Source organism: Scyliorhinus torazame, chromosome 22, assembly GCF_047496885.1.
Source record: "Scyliorhinus torazame isolate Kashiwa2021f chromosome 22, sScyTor2.1, whole genome shotgun sequence".
In the NCBI taxonomy this organism is placed as follows: Eukaryota; Metazoa; Chordata; class Chondrichthyes; order Carcharhiniformes; family Scyliorhinidae; genus Scyliorhinus; species Scyliorhinus torazame.
In genome coordinates, this window is record NC_092728.1 from 100,301,930 (window position 1) to 100,316,643 (window position 14,714).

At 45.0% G+C, this 14,714-nt stretch overlaps 1 protein-coding gene across 3 annotated transcripts in view; it reads right to left on the bottom strand.

Annotated features, from left to right (window-relative positions):
- The window catches only part of LOC140399272 (nucleus accumbens-associated protein 2-like), a 134,477-nt gene that overhangs the window by 27,376 nt on the left and 92,387 nt on the right, over positions 1-14,714 (bottom strand). For all 3 annotated transcript variants that reach the window (XM_072488732.1, XM_072488731.1, XM_072488733.1), the window contains one exon: positions 3,863-4,039. In XM_072488732.1, the coding sequence (XP_072344833.1) occupies positions 3,863-4,039 (177 nt within the window). The remainder of the gene's footprint in view (positions 1-3,862; positions 4,040-14,714) is intronic.

Below are 14,714 nucleotides of genomic sequence, written 5' to 3' on the forward strand. Positions count from 1 at the left end.
GAGTTTTATAGATTCTCAGACAAACCGAACCCTCTACTGGTTAATATGCTTAACCATCGTTTGAATGTTGTTGATCTTAAAAAATAAAGATCCCCTGGAGGGTAGTTCTTTTCGTCCAATTTAATTGCTCAATGTGGACCTATAACCAATAGCTAAAATATTAGCTGTGCATTTAGAGCATATTCTATATCGAGTCCATTTTTTCTCCTGACCAAATCGGATTTATAAAAAATACACTCCTTTTTAAATATCTGACAACTTTTTAATGTTATGTACAGCTCCTCAATCACAAAACTCCCAGAGATTTTTATTTCTTTAGATGCCAAGAAGGTCTTTGATCATGTTGAGTGGAACTACTTTTATGATTTGAAAAAATTTGGGATTTGGCACAAATTTTATTTTTTGTGTTAAATTGTTGTATTCTGTCCTACTGTCATCAGTCTGAACAAATACCCACTCTGAATATTTCCCTATTTTTTGAGGTTCCAGGCCCCTTGCCTATTGTATTTTGCGATAGTCAGTGTATGACCGGATGTAACGTAGGACATCGAACAGAGGGTTTCATTTTATGCAGATGACCTGCTCCTTTACATGACAGACCCTTCCATGCGCTTGTCTAATGTTTTGTCTATTTTTGAGGAATTTGGTCATATTTTGTGTTATAAACTCAACTTAAGAATGATCTTTTTCCTTTGACTGTTGCAGCTTATAACGTTCCACTGCATACACTATCGTTTAAGATCGCCTTTAATCAATTTTTATCTTTCTGGGATGCGTATAACATACACATTTGACAATCTCTTGAAATGTAACTTTGCCCCTCTTCTTGCACTTGTAGAACAGGATTAAAGTGTCCCTAGCACCGTCTCTAGCAGGTCACATTAATGCTATCAAAATGAATGCTATCAAAATGAATTCCCTTCCCAAATTTTCATACCTTTTTCAGTGTATCCTTAAATTGTAAACTCGGTCGTCTTATCTTTGGAATAGAAAAGGTCCCAAGACTTTTCAGAGCAATTTTGCAAAGACCAAAATCTTCAGGAGGCATGGATTTACCCAATTTCCAATTTTATTACTGGACCGTCAACTTTAGGACTGTCCTATATTGATCACAGGCAGACATTCATTGGTCGAGCCGTTCTGGTTGCACTTGGAATCTTCGTCTTGTACTCCCTGCTTGGCGGCTTGAATTTATTTGATCAAGATTATTATTGCTAAGTCGGACCTTAGAATTTGGATACAATTTGACTTGCAAATATGATCAATTCTCTCCCCAGTCTCAGTGAACCACTTCTTTCCGCCCTCTATCTCGGATGGAGATTTTAATATCTGGTCCACTTGTGACATGAAAACACTTGCAGATGTTTTTATAGCTATTAACGATGCCCTCCGATATTTCTGCCTCTGTTCTATGAGAATCCTTGAAGAACTACTTAAGAGGGCAGATCATATCCTAAGCTGCCCATGAAAGAAAACGGGAGTAAAAAAAAAATAGCTGATATCGTTGATACATTTGCATCATTCCAACAGATTATGGACAAATTTTCCCTCCCCAGGACCTTCTTTTTCAAATACTTGCAGGTAGGTAACTTGTTCACAACATTACCCCTCAGTTCCCGACACTTCCCTCCCACTCTTCTATTGATGCAATTTTGACTCCAGCCTCAACAGTGAGAGGAGTTATATTTAGTCTGTACCCTAAAATCATTTCTCTTCATAGTCCTTCATTATCAACTGCAAGGGCGGGAGCAGAATTTATGCGAGGAATTCATAGATGAGATTTGGGATGCAATATTGTATTGCATTTATTCCTCATCTACCTGTGCTAAACACGGTGTGACACAATGGAAAATCTTCCATCGTAACCATCTCACTAATGTCAGACTTTATAAGATTTATCAAGGTATCGACTCCATCTGTTATCGGCCCCACCTGTGACAAGTGTCGTCAGGCCCTGCTACTGAGATACACAAGTTTTGGTCTCATCCAACCGTACACAGTTACTGGGCAGCCATCTTCTAAAATTATTTCTGAAATATTTCAAACGCCGGTTGACACAAGTACATTGACTGCACTTTTTGGTGTGCTACCAACAACCCTTCCATTGGCCAAACAGAAGACTGATTTCAACGCCTTTGTGGTTCTTCTGGCAAGATGCTTAATTTTACTTCGAAGAAACTCATGTGATTCCCATCACTCCCCCGCAGGATTAAAGATGTGTTACATTTCATTAAATTGGGAAAAATAAGGTGCACATTACTAAATTCTACGAGATTTGGCATCCATTCTTAGCATATGTAAAGAAATTACAACTTACCATACAGCACAGTAGATTGCCTGCTGTTTTCTTTTTTTTCATTAAAATCTTATTTCATTAGCCCAAATTTCCATTTTATTTTTGTTAGTTTACTTAGACCACTAGCATGCATGTTTTTTTTCTCTTCTCTGGTGGGTGCGCATGTGTTTGGAGGGGACAGTGTACACAGCTTGATGCTTCTCTGACTTTACGCTATTATCTCTCCTCTGTACCACAAGACATTAATGTAACCTGATGTTTACGTTTTATGTTTATGCCTGGAAAATCTTAATCAAACATAACATTTTTTTTTAAAAGCCACAAGCTAAAGAAAGCGGAAAGCAAACATTTTGCCTATCAAAATTCCCCACGATATGACATACATACAAGCATACAAAAAAGACAGACAGGAAAAGACTGGCTAGCTCATTAAGTCTGTCCCAAGCAGTTGTAATGCAACAAGTTATTATGACTCCTAGTATATTCTCTTACATGTAGTCATGCAAACAATCTGTCTGATGTCGACCCTGGTCCAATACTTACAGCTCACTGATTGTTTCAGTAGGTATCAAGTCAGAGATCACAAAGTTTGAAATAATGTTCTCATGAATTTGCACATATTATAAACTCCAGTTGTGAACTCCTAGTGTTCTGAGACAAAAATGCCAAGGAAAAGCATTTGCCCAACTTCTAGAGCATCAACACTTCAAAAAGGTCAATACTGTCTGGGCTTTAAGAGCCAGATCATCAGGATCAAGGGGCAATATACCACAGGCTGCAGCTTGGGCAATGGTGATAGAGACACTCCAGTGGTTCCAGCTATACATAATTGAGCCACGGTAGAAGGCAACAAGAGTGGGAAGGAAAACAAAAGAGAAGAAACTGTAACGGTTGTTCCAGGATCCTTGCTGCTCAATTGAAATCCCTGTTGAGTGATGCAGGTGGATGTTGTCACAGTTCAACCTCAATCATTTGGTTATCAACTCACTTTATGAATAGGGTGATCTTTTATTGTACTTCAAAAATGTTCTACAGTACTGTATTTAAACTAGTCAACAGAAAGTGCAGAAAAAGAAAGCCAGAAGACAAAGCGCCACTAGACCAGAAATTAGCAGTACAGTGGTGTTGATCAGCTATTGATCATTTGGGAATGAGGATCAAAATTCACTTCCCCACCACATACCCCACACTCCCCGCCATGGAATTTGTTTTTAGGGACATCCTTTCCCTTCTGGGCTAAAGTACTGCACCTGGAACAAATTGGTGTCCAGCACAGTTCTCCTAGCTGCTCTTGAGAACACCATTCTCCAGGGCTTCCCCTTCACAGCTCTCCTGTCAAACTGGGTTACAGTGAAATTACATCATTCACAAGCATTCAAATCAAAATCAAGCAATAAAGCATGCACTAGGCTGTGTTTTTTTTATTTAAAAAAGTTGCGTGTGGGGAAGCCCTCAGAAGCCATGTGTCAGCAAACCCCATCCATTTACTTCTGTTTATTTTTCAGTGATTCGAGATCCTTGGACCTCGTACATATGTGATTGATCAAGATTTTAAATTATGTTTACCTGAGACAAGTTCTAGCTTCTCACCAGGATCACCCTCGGAGTACAGCTTTGGGTGACATCTGTAGCCAATCTGACTGATGAGACTAGCAGGAAGTGCTACCAGATCACGACGAACAAGCACACAGGAGCGATTTTCTACTGTCATGTGGTTTGCCAACTGCCCAACTTTCTCTTGTGCTGAAGGATAAATATGCAAAAATAATTAAAACTACAACAATGTACAATAACACTGCAGAGGTGCCATTCAAATCAACATAAATTGCTGTGGTTGGAAAGAAGGAAATTTGGGTTTATATTCCATCATCTTGAAGATGCAAGAAAATGCAGTAATTTTTAAATAATTCACAATAAAAGCAAACAGCTGTTTCTCCTTAATGCTTTAACTGAAAATATCCGTGGTTAAATCGGCGTGTAAATGTGACTAATCATAGAATTCATAAAATTTACAGTGCAGAAGGAGGCCATTCGGCCCATCGAGTCTGCACCGGCTCTTGGAAAGAGCACCCTACCCAAGGTCAACACCTCCACCCTATCCCCATAACCCAGTAACCCCACCCAACACTAAGGGCAATTTTGGACACCAAGGGCAATTTACCATGGTCAATCCACCTAACCTGCACATCTTTGGGCTGTGGGAGGAAACCGGAGCACCCGGAGGAAACCCACGCACACACGGGGAGGATGTGCAGACTCCGCACAGACAGTGACCCAAGCCGGAATCGAACCTGGGACCCTGGAGCTGTGAAGCAATTGTGCTATCCACAATACTACTGTGCTGCCAGAACCTCTGTTCAGTCAGAAGTCTTTTTGGTCTTAGTTTGTCGTCATCAATCATTAAGCAGTTTCATCAATCATTCAGCATCTCTTGTGAATCACAAGGAACTTCCTTATAATGCTAAACCGAAAGTCTGCCCAGCTTTTGCCACAAAATATTTTACAATTTAAAACTGATGGTTTCTGCTAATACTAACAAAAATTAGATTTAAAACAAATGTGCCAAAAACAAGTGTTTAAGGGAAAACCCTGACTATTTATATACCAGGAATTCACCAAAGTTTTTACATTGTGTCACTCTTTTGCAGAATTACACTAATGAAAAGGTTGGAGTGATTTAATAGGATTAAAGAACAATACTGCAGAGAAGGATGCCATTTGGATCATCAGATCTCCACCAGCTCTTTCCAGTTAAACCTATTCCCCCTGATCTGCCCCACATTCCTGCAACCTTTTCACCCTCAAATGTTAATCCAATACCCCCTGATGGCTACTATTGAATCCACACCAACACTCCATCAGGCAGTGCATTCCAAATCCTAAACACTAGTTGTGTAGAAAGGCTTTTCTTCATGTTGTCTCTTCTTTTATAATTGTCTTAATTCTACACACCATGGTCATGAATCTAAAAACTGTATATTTACCAAATTTGCGGTTTAATGAGAGCACAGGTACAAGTAAAATAATTCAGTTTAAAGAATAGGAAGTTACAATTTATTTACCCTGGAATTTGTGTTTATACCTTTGTAATGTTTCAATTATTTCCCACAACATCCAAACCAACATCAGCATAATTGTAATTTTTTTAAAAATGAAAACATTTGCAACATTCTTCTTTTATTCAAGGCTATTAAATGGAAAGGCATGGACTTGCATTTAAATGGTCTCTCAACCTCGGGTTGTTCCAAAGCATTTTACAATTAATGAAGTATTTTTGAAGTTCAGTTCCCATTGTAACATAGGGATACATGGCAGTCAATTTTCACACTGCAAGGTCCCACAAACCGCAAAGAGGTTTGTTTACTTTATTGGTTTTGTGATAATATTTGATACCAATGACCTAGCAAGTTTTTTTAAAAGACCAGACTGATAATAGTGTAAAGCTACCCAATAGTGATAATCAATAGATATTTACAGCACAGGAGACCTTTCGGCCAAACATTTCGGTGCCAGCTCTTCGCTAGAATAATTCCAAACTAATTCCACTGCCCTGTGCAAATTCCATAGCCTGCATCTTCGTCCTCAAAAACATTCCTTACTTAAAAGATGCAATGACCACTCCCATAACTCCCTGTAGCCAAGTATTCCAAGCATCAACAAACCTCTGCATAAAGAGATTTATCCTCACCACACTGATTCTCCCAAATCAGAGGAAATGTTTCCGCTATTAATAACTTGCACTTATACATGTGCCATTCCACCTTACAGGAGTATTATTAAACAGAAGAGTTAGATTTAGAGGAGCATCTTAAAGGAAGAGGAGAAGGTAGGGAGATAGGCAGAGAGGAGATTGCTGATAACATGAAAAAAATCAGAGATTCACAAGAGGTCAGATTTGGAGGAAAGAAGACTTCTTCTTGGAGGGTTTTAGATCTGGAGGAGATAACAGACAGGAAGATGCAAGGCTATTGCGGGATCTGAACTCAAGGCTGAGTGCGTTAAATTTGAGGCACTGCTGGGTTGGGAGCCAAGACAGATCAGCAATCGTATGAAGGATGAACAAAAACTTAGTGCCAGTTACGATCCGTACAGCAAAGATTTGAATGAGCTTAAGTTCGAGGAGGGTGGAAGATGGGGTGGCTGACCAGGAGTGCATTGGAGTAGTCAAGTTTGGTGGTAACAGAGCATGTGAGGGCTTCAGCAACATGTCTGCTGGAGGAGGGCAAAGATGGATGATATACAGAATTGGATCTCGGTGACGAGAAGATGCGGTGTTGGAAGCTCAGCTCAGATTCAAATAGAACTTTTGAGGCTGCAACTAGTCTGATTATTAAGTGCCCTTTGAAGTGGTCTGGCAAGCTATTCAGACAGGGTAACCAGGATGGGTAATACACACCAGTGATACCCAAAACAGGGGAATGAATTCTGAAAAATGATCAAATGATATTGAATGAACTTTGTATCTCAACATTGCTCCAAGATTTAATAATTGTAGAATCTGAAATAATTTCACAAATAATATATTCGTTATTACATTTATACAAATGCAAGGGGGTTCACAATACACAAAAACCACCAACTTTACACAAGCTTCATCTGGTCACCTTAACCTCTTCAAAGGGTTGCTTACCTGTAAATGACCAAATTGCATTGTTCGCCCACAGCAAACCATACAGAATATTTTGGGACAGCTACTAGCAACGGGGACAAGTACAGGGTGACCTTCAACTGAAATGTCAGGCAATATAAAAATGCTTGCAGGAATACTGTAAGTGAAAGCTGGCACTCAAGTGATACAGCATTTAATGCACCACAGTATCGCAAAATAGCTTCACAATAATGATTCCCAATGCCACAAGATCCTGATTGGCAGGTACGTCATTTAGGGGCATTTGAGCAATGGTTAGAAAGGAGAATGTCACATGCCACAACTTGTGTGTTCCTCCTATAGATTAGTTATGAGACACTAGCAGAGATCGCAGTGACCTGAAGCAAATTGAGTGTGAAGGAGGAGAAATCAACTGAAAACTATCTACGTAAAGACATACAATAATTGGCAACTACAAAAATAACAGAAATTAGTACTATATTCAATATCATAAGAGCAATTATATGACTATAGATAGAGTAGTTTTAGCCAAGTGCTTTTCCTTGTAAACAAACCTTTTTTATTTTCAGTGTTTAAATGAAAGCAAATGGATTATAACAACACGTTCATACAAAAAGAAAAATCAGCCAAGAGATTGAAATTAATAAAGCATGTCTAACAGGCATAGTGCAGGCTGTCAGTAACTTCATTGAAGCCTACTTGTGACAATAAGCGATTATTATATTATAGTACTGATGAATGTTTATGGAGTGGAGGTGGGAATAAGTAATCCAGCCCCAAACTACCTTGCTCTGAGCATGCTCCCCAGGCTCTATGCTCTGGACAAATAAATACCTGAATATCACTCATTTAGCCTTCTATTATATTTGGGGATCATTTCTCTTTTCTGGAGAAGGCTAGGGGTGAGATATTAGAGGCCTTTAAACTTATGAAACTATTCAATAGGGTAGACATGGAGAAAATTATTGCTCTTGTGGGGAACCTAAAACTAGTGGTGATAAATGAGATTGTCACTAATAAATCCAATAAGAAGTTTAGGAGAAGTTACTTCACCCATGGAGCAGTTAGAATGTGGAACAACTTCTACGTGAACTGCTGAGGCAAACAGCAGAGACAGTATTTAACAGGCAGCTATAAAAGTACATGAAACAGAATGAAGTAAAGTGGGAAGAAGCATATGTGGAGCCTAAATACTGGCACAGACCAGTTGGCCCAATTGGCCTGTTTCTGTACAATAAATTCTTTGCAATTCCAAGCAAGTCTCATTTTAACAGGCAGGGTAACTTCCTTTGCAATTCAGAATCCAGTGATAATTCGAGTTTTGAAAACCTGTCATTTAGAAGCTTCTCATTGCAAGAATTCTGCTTGTAAACAGACCCTACATACTCACATGGTGACCTTGTTGCTTTTTGCCATGTCATGTGATGACAATTTTATTCTGGAGATTCTAATATCTAGCCACAGCCTTTGAATTAAATGTTACCAGACAGCTGCAACTTCATTCCTCTCAAAAGATTCCAGGGACAATTGTTGTGCCCTGAAACCAGGACTTTACGGTGGAACGGGCGAGGTGGTGGGCTGCCTTCAACGGGGTGAAGAGGGCACTGAACATTAGCAAGGTGCAGTGCGGCATTGTATATCCAGCGAAGCTGAGGGTGACTTATAAGCTCAGGGACTTTTATTTTGGAACGGCGGAAGCAGCGGAGGAGTTTGCGAAGGCAGAAGAACTGTGGCAGAGCTGACAAATTGAGAAATGACCATGTGCCGATGTAACCTCATGACTGTATTTTCTTTTGTTTCACTGCGCGCAGGTGTAGGGGCTAAAGGAGCCAATGTTGTATATATTTGGACAAGGGAAGTGATGGGACTTACACTCGAAATGAGGGCTCTTTGGGGTGTAGGTGGATATGCGGGGTTTGTGTGCTAAAAGGGGATCTCTGGGCTTTCCTAGGGCCGGGCAAGGGGGAAAGGGACCCGGGCGGGGGCCTCCACGCTGGCCGGTTTAAGCCGGCCAGTGAACGGGAGTAAGGTGGGGGGGGGGGGGGGGGCTGCGGCCATCGGAGCCTGGCAGAACAGGGTCCGAGTGGTCTAGCCGGGGTGGAAAGTTGGGGGGAAGGAACCGAGGTTGGGAGGAGGGGTTTTACAAGAGGCAGTGGACGGGATGAGCTGGAGACTTGGGGGGAGGGGGGTGTACAACTCTTGGGTATCATGTACGGTACTCTTTCAGAGGCTGGATGGTGTTGAGAGTGGGGGGGCGGAGTGGACTCTATAGATAAATGGTGACCATGGGCGGTCCGGGACTCCTTTCTTTTTTTCTCTTTTGTTTTTTGTTTCCACCGTGGGAGGGTTTGGTTTATTGGATTTATTGGATGCATATATTGACAGGTGGGCCGTTGTTTGGGGTGGTGGGAGGATGGGATCATTGGTATTGTTAAGGGGATTCATTTTGTATTTGTAAATTTTTGAAGGAAAATGTAGAATTAAAAAAATATTATTATTTTTTATTTATTTTTTTTTAAATTGTTGTGCCCTGAAATTATGTTCTTCAAATATTAGCTCACGCCCCTTGAAAATGTCTACTAAAATCAACAGGAATTAATTTCATACTAGAGTTATATATCAATAAGTCAATTTGTCTAATTTTAAAGCAGTGATGTTAAGATAAGGGATGTGAGTACAGCAGAAATAATGTCTTTACACTTTTACACTGTACTTTATGCAGTAACAATCAAAGTACAGCAAGTCTTACATAAAATACATGCAATGAAGACGGGCAAATATTCGCTACCCCAGAGTGCCGTGGATGCCGGGACAATGAATAAACAGAGTTTTAATTAGTAATGGGTTGAAGGACCTCCGGGTGCGGCAATGACCAGCTAGGTCGCACGTTTCGGCAGCTCCCGTTGGAACGGACTTTTGGGCTCTTGATAGGAGCCCCAACGGCAATTTAAACGGCAAAAACACTGTGCGGTAAACCAGAAGGGAATCCACCCCGGACACGCATGGAAAAGGGAGAGGATAGCGGCCGGATTGCGGAGGATCCTCTGGAGCAGCAGCAAAGAAGGGAAGCTCAAAGCAAGATGGCGTCGGAAGGTGGCCGTTTGTTATGGGGCCCGGAGCAACAAGAGTTCCTGCGGCGCTGTGTGGAAGAGCTGAAGAAGGAGTTGAAGAAGGAGCTGTTGGCCCCGATATTGCAGGCGATTGAAGGACTAAAGGAGGAGCAGAGGACCCAAGAGCTGGAGCTTCGGGTCGTGAAGGCAAAGACTGCTGAAAACGAGGATGAAATACAGGGCCTGGTGGTGAAGGCAGAAACGCACGAGGCACAGCACAAAAGGTGTGTGGAGAGGTTGGAAGCACTGGAGAATAACTAGAGGAGGAAGAATTTAAGAATCCTGGGTCTTCCCGAAGGCGCAGAAGGGGCGGACGTTGGGACATGTGAGCACGATGCTTCACTCGCTAATGGGATCGGAGGCCCCAACGGGCCCTTTGGAGGTGGAGGGAGCTTATCGAGTTCTGGTGCGAAGACCAAAGGCTGGAGAAATACCTTGAGCTATAGTGGTGAGGTTTCTCCGCTACAATGACAGAGAGATGGTTCTCAGATGGGCGAAGAAAACTCGGAGCTGTAGGTGGGAGAACGCGGTGATCCGCGTATACCAGGATTGGAGTGCGGAGGTGGCGAAAAGGAGGGCAAGTTTCAATCGGGCTAAGGTGGTGCTTCACAAAAAGAAGGTCCAGTTTGGAATGTTGCAACCGGCGAGATTGTGGGTCACACACCAAGGGAAGCACCACTACTTTGAGACGGCAGAAGAGGCGTGGACATTCATTGTGGACGAGAAGCTGGAATAGTCTGGCGAGAGAAAGAGCTTTTGGGACAAAGTGGTGGGGTGATTATGGAAGGGGAAGGAGGGGGGGGGGGGGGGGGGGGGGGGGGGGGGGGGGGGGATGATTTTTCAATTTGTTAATTTTGTGATCCTGTAACTTTTCTCTCTTCCCCATGTTGGTGGTGGGGGGGGGGGCATGAGGAACTGTGGGCGGCGGTTATTAGGGGCGGGGCCGAGTGGGAAACGCGGGCTTTGTTCCCGCGCCAAGGTAATTATGGCGGGAACAGGGACGCAGGAAGGAGGGGGCCCTGCACAGTGGGTGCCAAGGACAAGGGGGGAAGCCGAGGTCAGCCAGAGTTTGCTGACTTCTGGGAGCAATATGGGGGGGTGCAACTACGCTAGAGGGGGATCTAGCGGAGGGGGGAGGGGTTGCTGCTGCTAAGGAGAAGGGGGAGCTGTTATGGGATGGGGTGGTCGAGGCGGGAGGGCACCGTCGGGGGGATATACGGGTACGTAGGAACCAGGTGAGGAGCTGGGTTAAAAAAGGGGATGGCTAGTCGACAAGGGGGGGGGGGGGTAAAGAGCCCCCCAACCCGGCTGATCACGTGGAACGTGAGAGGGCTGAACGGGCCGATTAAAAGGGCACGGGTACTCGCACACCTAAAGAAATTAAAAGCAGATGTGGTTATGTTGCAGGAGACGCATCTGAAACTGATAGATCAGGTCAGACTACGTAAAGGATGGATGGGACAGGTGTTTCATTCGGGTTTAGATGCGAAGAATAGGGGGGTGGCTATCTTAGTGGGGAAACGGGTACTGTTTGAGGCAAAGACCACAGTGGCGGATAGTGGGGGTAGATATGTGATGGTGAGTGGCAGATTGCATGGGGAGGCGGTGGTTCTGGTGAACGTATATGCCCCGAACTGGGATGATGCAAATTTTATGAGGCGTATGTTGGGACGTATCCCAGACCTGGAGGCGGGAAAGTTGGTAATGGGGGGAGACTTCAACACGGTGCTTGATCCAGGGCTGGACCGGTCGAGGTCCAGGACCGGGAGGAGGCCGGCAGCGGCCAGGGTGCTCAAGGACTTCATGGAGCAGATGGGAGGGGTAGGCCCCTGGAGATTTAGTAGGCCTAGGAGTAAGGAGTTCTCATTTTTCTCCCATGTTCACAAAGTATACTCACGGATAGACTTTTTTGTCTTGGGAAGGGCACTGATTCCGAAGGTGACAGGGACGGAATATACGGCCATAGCCATTTCGGACCACGCTCCACATTGGGTAGACCTGGAGGTAGGAGAGGAAAAAGAACAGCACCCACTCTGGAGAATGGATATGGGCTTATTGGCGGATGAGGGGGTATGTTTAAGGGTGAGGGGGTGTATTGAAAGGTACTTGGAGCTTAATGACAATGGAGAGGTTCAGGTGGGAGTGGTCTGGGAGGCGTTGAAGGCGGTGGTCAGAGGGGAACTGATATCCATAAGGGCACATAAAGGGAAGCAAGAGGGTAAAGAAAGGGAGCGATTGTTGAAAGAACTTTTGAGGGTGGACAGGCAATATGCAGAGGCACCGGATGAGGGACTGTACAGGGAAAGACAAAGGTTACATGTGGAATTTGACCTGCTGACCACAGGTAAGGCAGAGGCACAGTGGAGGAGGGCACAGGGTGTACAGTATGAGTATGGAGAGAAGGCGAGTCGGCTACTGGCCCACCAATTGAGGAAGAGGGGAGCAGAGAGGGAGATAGGTGGGGTGAGAGATGAGGAGGGAGAGATGGAACGGGGAGCGGAGAGAGTGAACGGGGTATTCAAGGCATTTTATGAGAGGTTATACAAGGCTCAGCCCCCGGAAGGGAAGGAGGGAATGAGGTGTTTCCTGGATCAGCTGGAATTCCCGAAGGTGGAGGAGCAGGAGAGGGCAGGACTGGGAGCACAGATTGAGATGGAGGAGGTGGTAAAAGGGATTGGGAGCATGCAGGCGGGGAAGGCCCCGGGACCAGACGGACTCCCGGTGGAATTTTACAAGAAATATATGGACTACTGGCCCCGCTTTTGATGAGAACCTTTAATGAGGCCAGGGAACGGGGCAGTTGCCCCCGACTATGTCGGAGGCGACGATATCGCTCCTTTTGAAGAAGGAAAAAGACCCGCTGCAGTGTGGGTCCTACAGGCCCATTTCCCTTTTAAATGTAGATGCTAAGCTCCTGGCCAAGGTGATGGCGACGAGGATAGAGGACTGTGTCCCGGGGGTGGTCCACAAGGATCAAACTGGGTTCGTTAAGGGGAGACAGCTGAACACGAACATACGGAGGTTGCTAGGGGTAATGATGATGCCCCCACCAGAGGGGGAGGCGGAGATAGTGGTGGCGATGGACGCCGAGAAAGCATTCGACAGAGTGGAATGGGATTATCTGTGGGAGGTGCTGAGGAGATTTGGTTTTGGAGAAGGATTCATTGGATGGGTACAGCTGCTGTATAGGGCCCCGGTGGTGAGTGTGGTCACGAACAGGCAGAGGTCTGACTACTTCCGTCTTCATAGAGGGACGAGGCAGGGGTGTCCCCTGTCTCCGTTACTGTTTGCATTGGCGATTGAGCCCCTGGCCATAGCACTGAGGGGCTCCAGGAAGTGGAGGGGAGTACTCAGGGGAGGAGAAGAACACCGGGTATCTCTGTATGCAGATGATTTATTGCTGTATGTTGCGGACCCAGTAGAGGGGATGCCTGAGATAATGCAGACACTCAGGGAGTTTGGGGAATTTTCGGGGTACAAATTGAATATGGGGAAGAGTGAGTTGTTTGTGGTGCATCCGGGGGAACAGAGCAGGGGAATAGATGATTTACCGCTGAGGAAGGTAACAAGAGATTTCCGGTACTTAGGGATTCAGATAGCCAGGAGTTGGGGAACCTTACATAGGCTTAATTTAACAAGATTGGTGGAACAGATGGAGGAGGATTTTAAGAGATGGGACATGGTGCCCCTGTCACTGGTGGGTAGGGTGCAGACGGTCAAAATGGTAGTCCTCCCGAGATTCCTTTTTGTGTTTCAGTGCCTTCCGGTGATGGTTACGAAGGCTTTTCTCAAGAAAATTGAGAAAAGTGTCATGAGTTGTGTGTGGGCCGGGAAGACCCAGAGAGTGAGGAGGGGGTTCTTGCAGCGTAGCAGGGATGGGGGGGGGCTGGCACTACCAAGCCCAAGTGAATACTACTGGGCTGCCAATATCTCAATGGTGTGTAAGTGGATGGGAGAAGGGGAGGGAGCGGCGTGGAAGAGATTGGAGATGGCATCCTGCAAAGGAACCAGCCTACAAGCACTGGTGACGGCGCCGTTGCCGTTGTCCCCGAAGAAATACACGACAAGTCCAGTGGTGGTGGCAGCGCTAACAATTTGGGGGCAGTGGAGACGACATATGGGAAGGACGGGAGCCTCGCTGCGGTCCCCGATAAGAAATAATCATAGGTTTGCCTCGGGGAGAATAGATGGGGGATTCGGAGCATGGCAGAGAGCTGGGGTTGTGCAACTGAGGGATCTGTTCGTAGACGGGACGTTTGCGAGTCTGGGAGCGCTGATGGAAAAATATGGGTTGCCCCAAGGGAATGCATTTCGGTACATGCAACTGAGGGCATTTGCGAGGCAACAGGTGAGGGAATTCCCGCAGCTCCCGACGCAGGAAATTCAAGATAGAGTGATCTCAGGAACATGGGTGGGGGATGGTAGGGTGTCGGATATATACAGGGAAATGAGGGACGAGGGGGAGATCATGGTGGATGAGCTGAAGGGGAAATGGGAAGAGCTGGGGGAAGAGATTGAGGAGGGGCTGTGGGCTGATGCCCTACGTAGGGTAAACTCGTTGTCCTCGTGCGCCAGGCTAAGCCTGATACAATTCAAGGTTTTGCACAGGGCGTATAGGACCGGAGCAAGGCTCAGTAAATTTTTCGGGGTAGAGGATAGGTGGGGAGATGCTAGAGAAGCCCAGCAAACCACACCCACA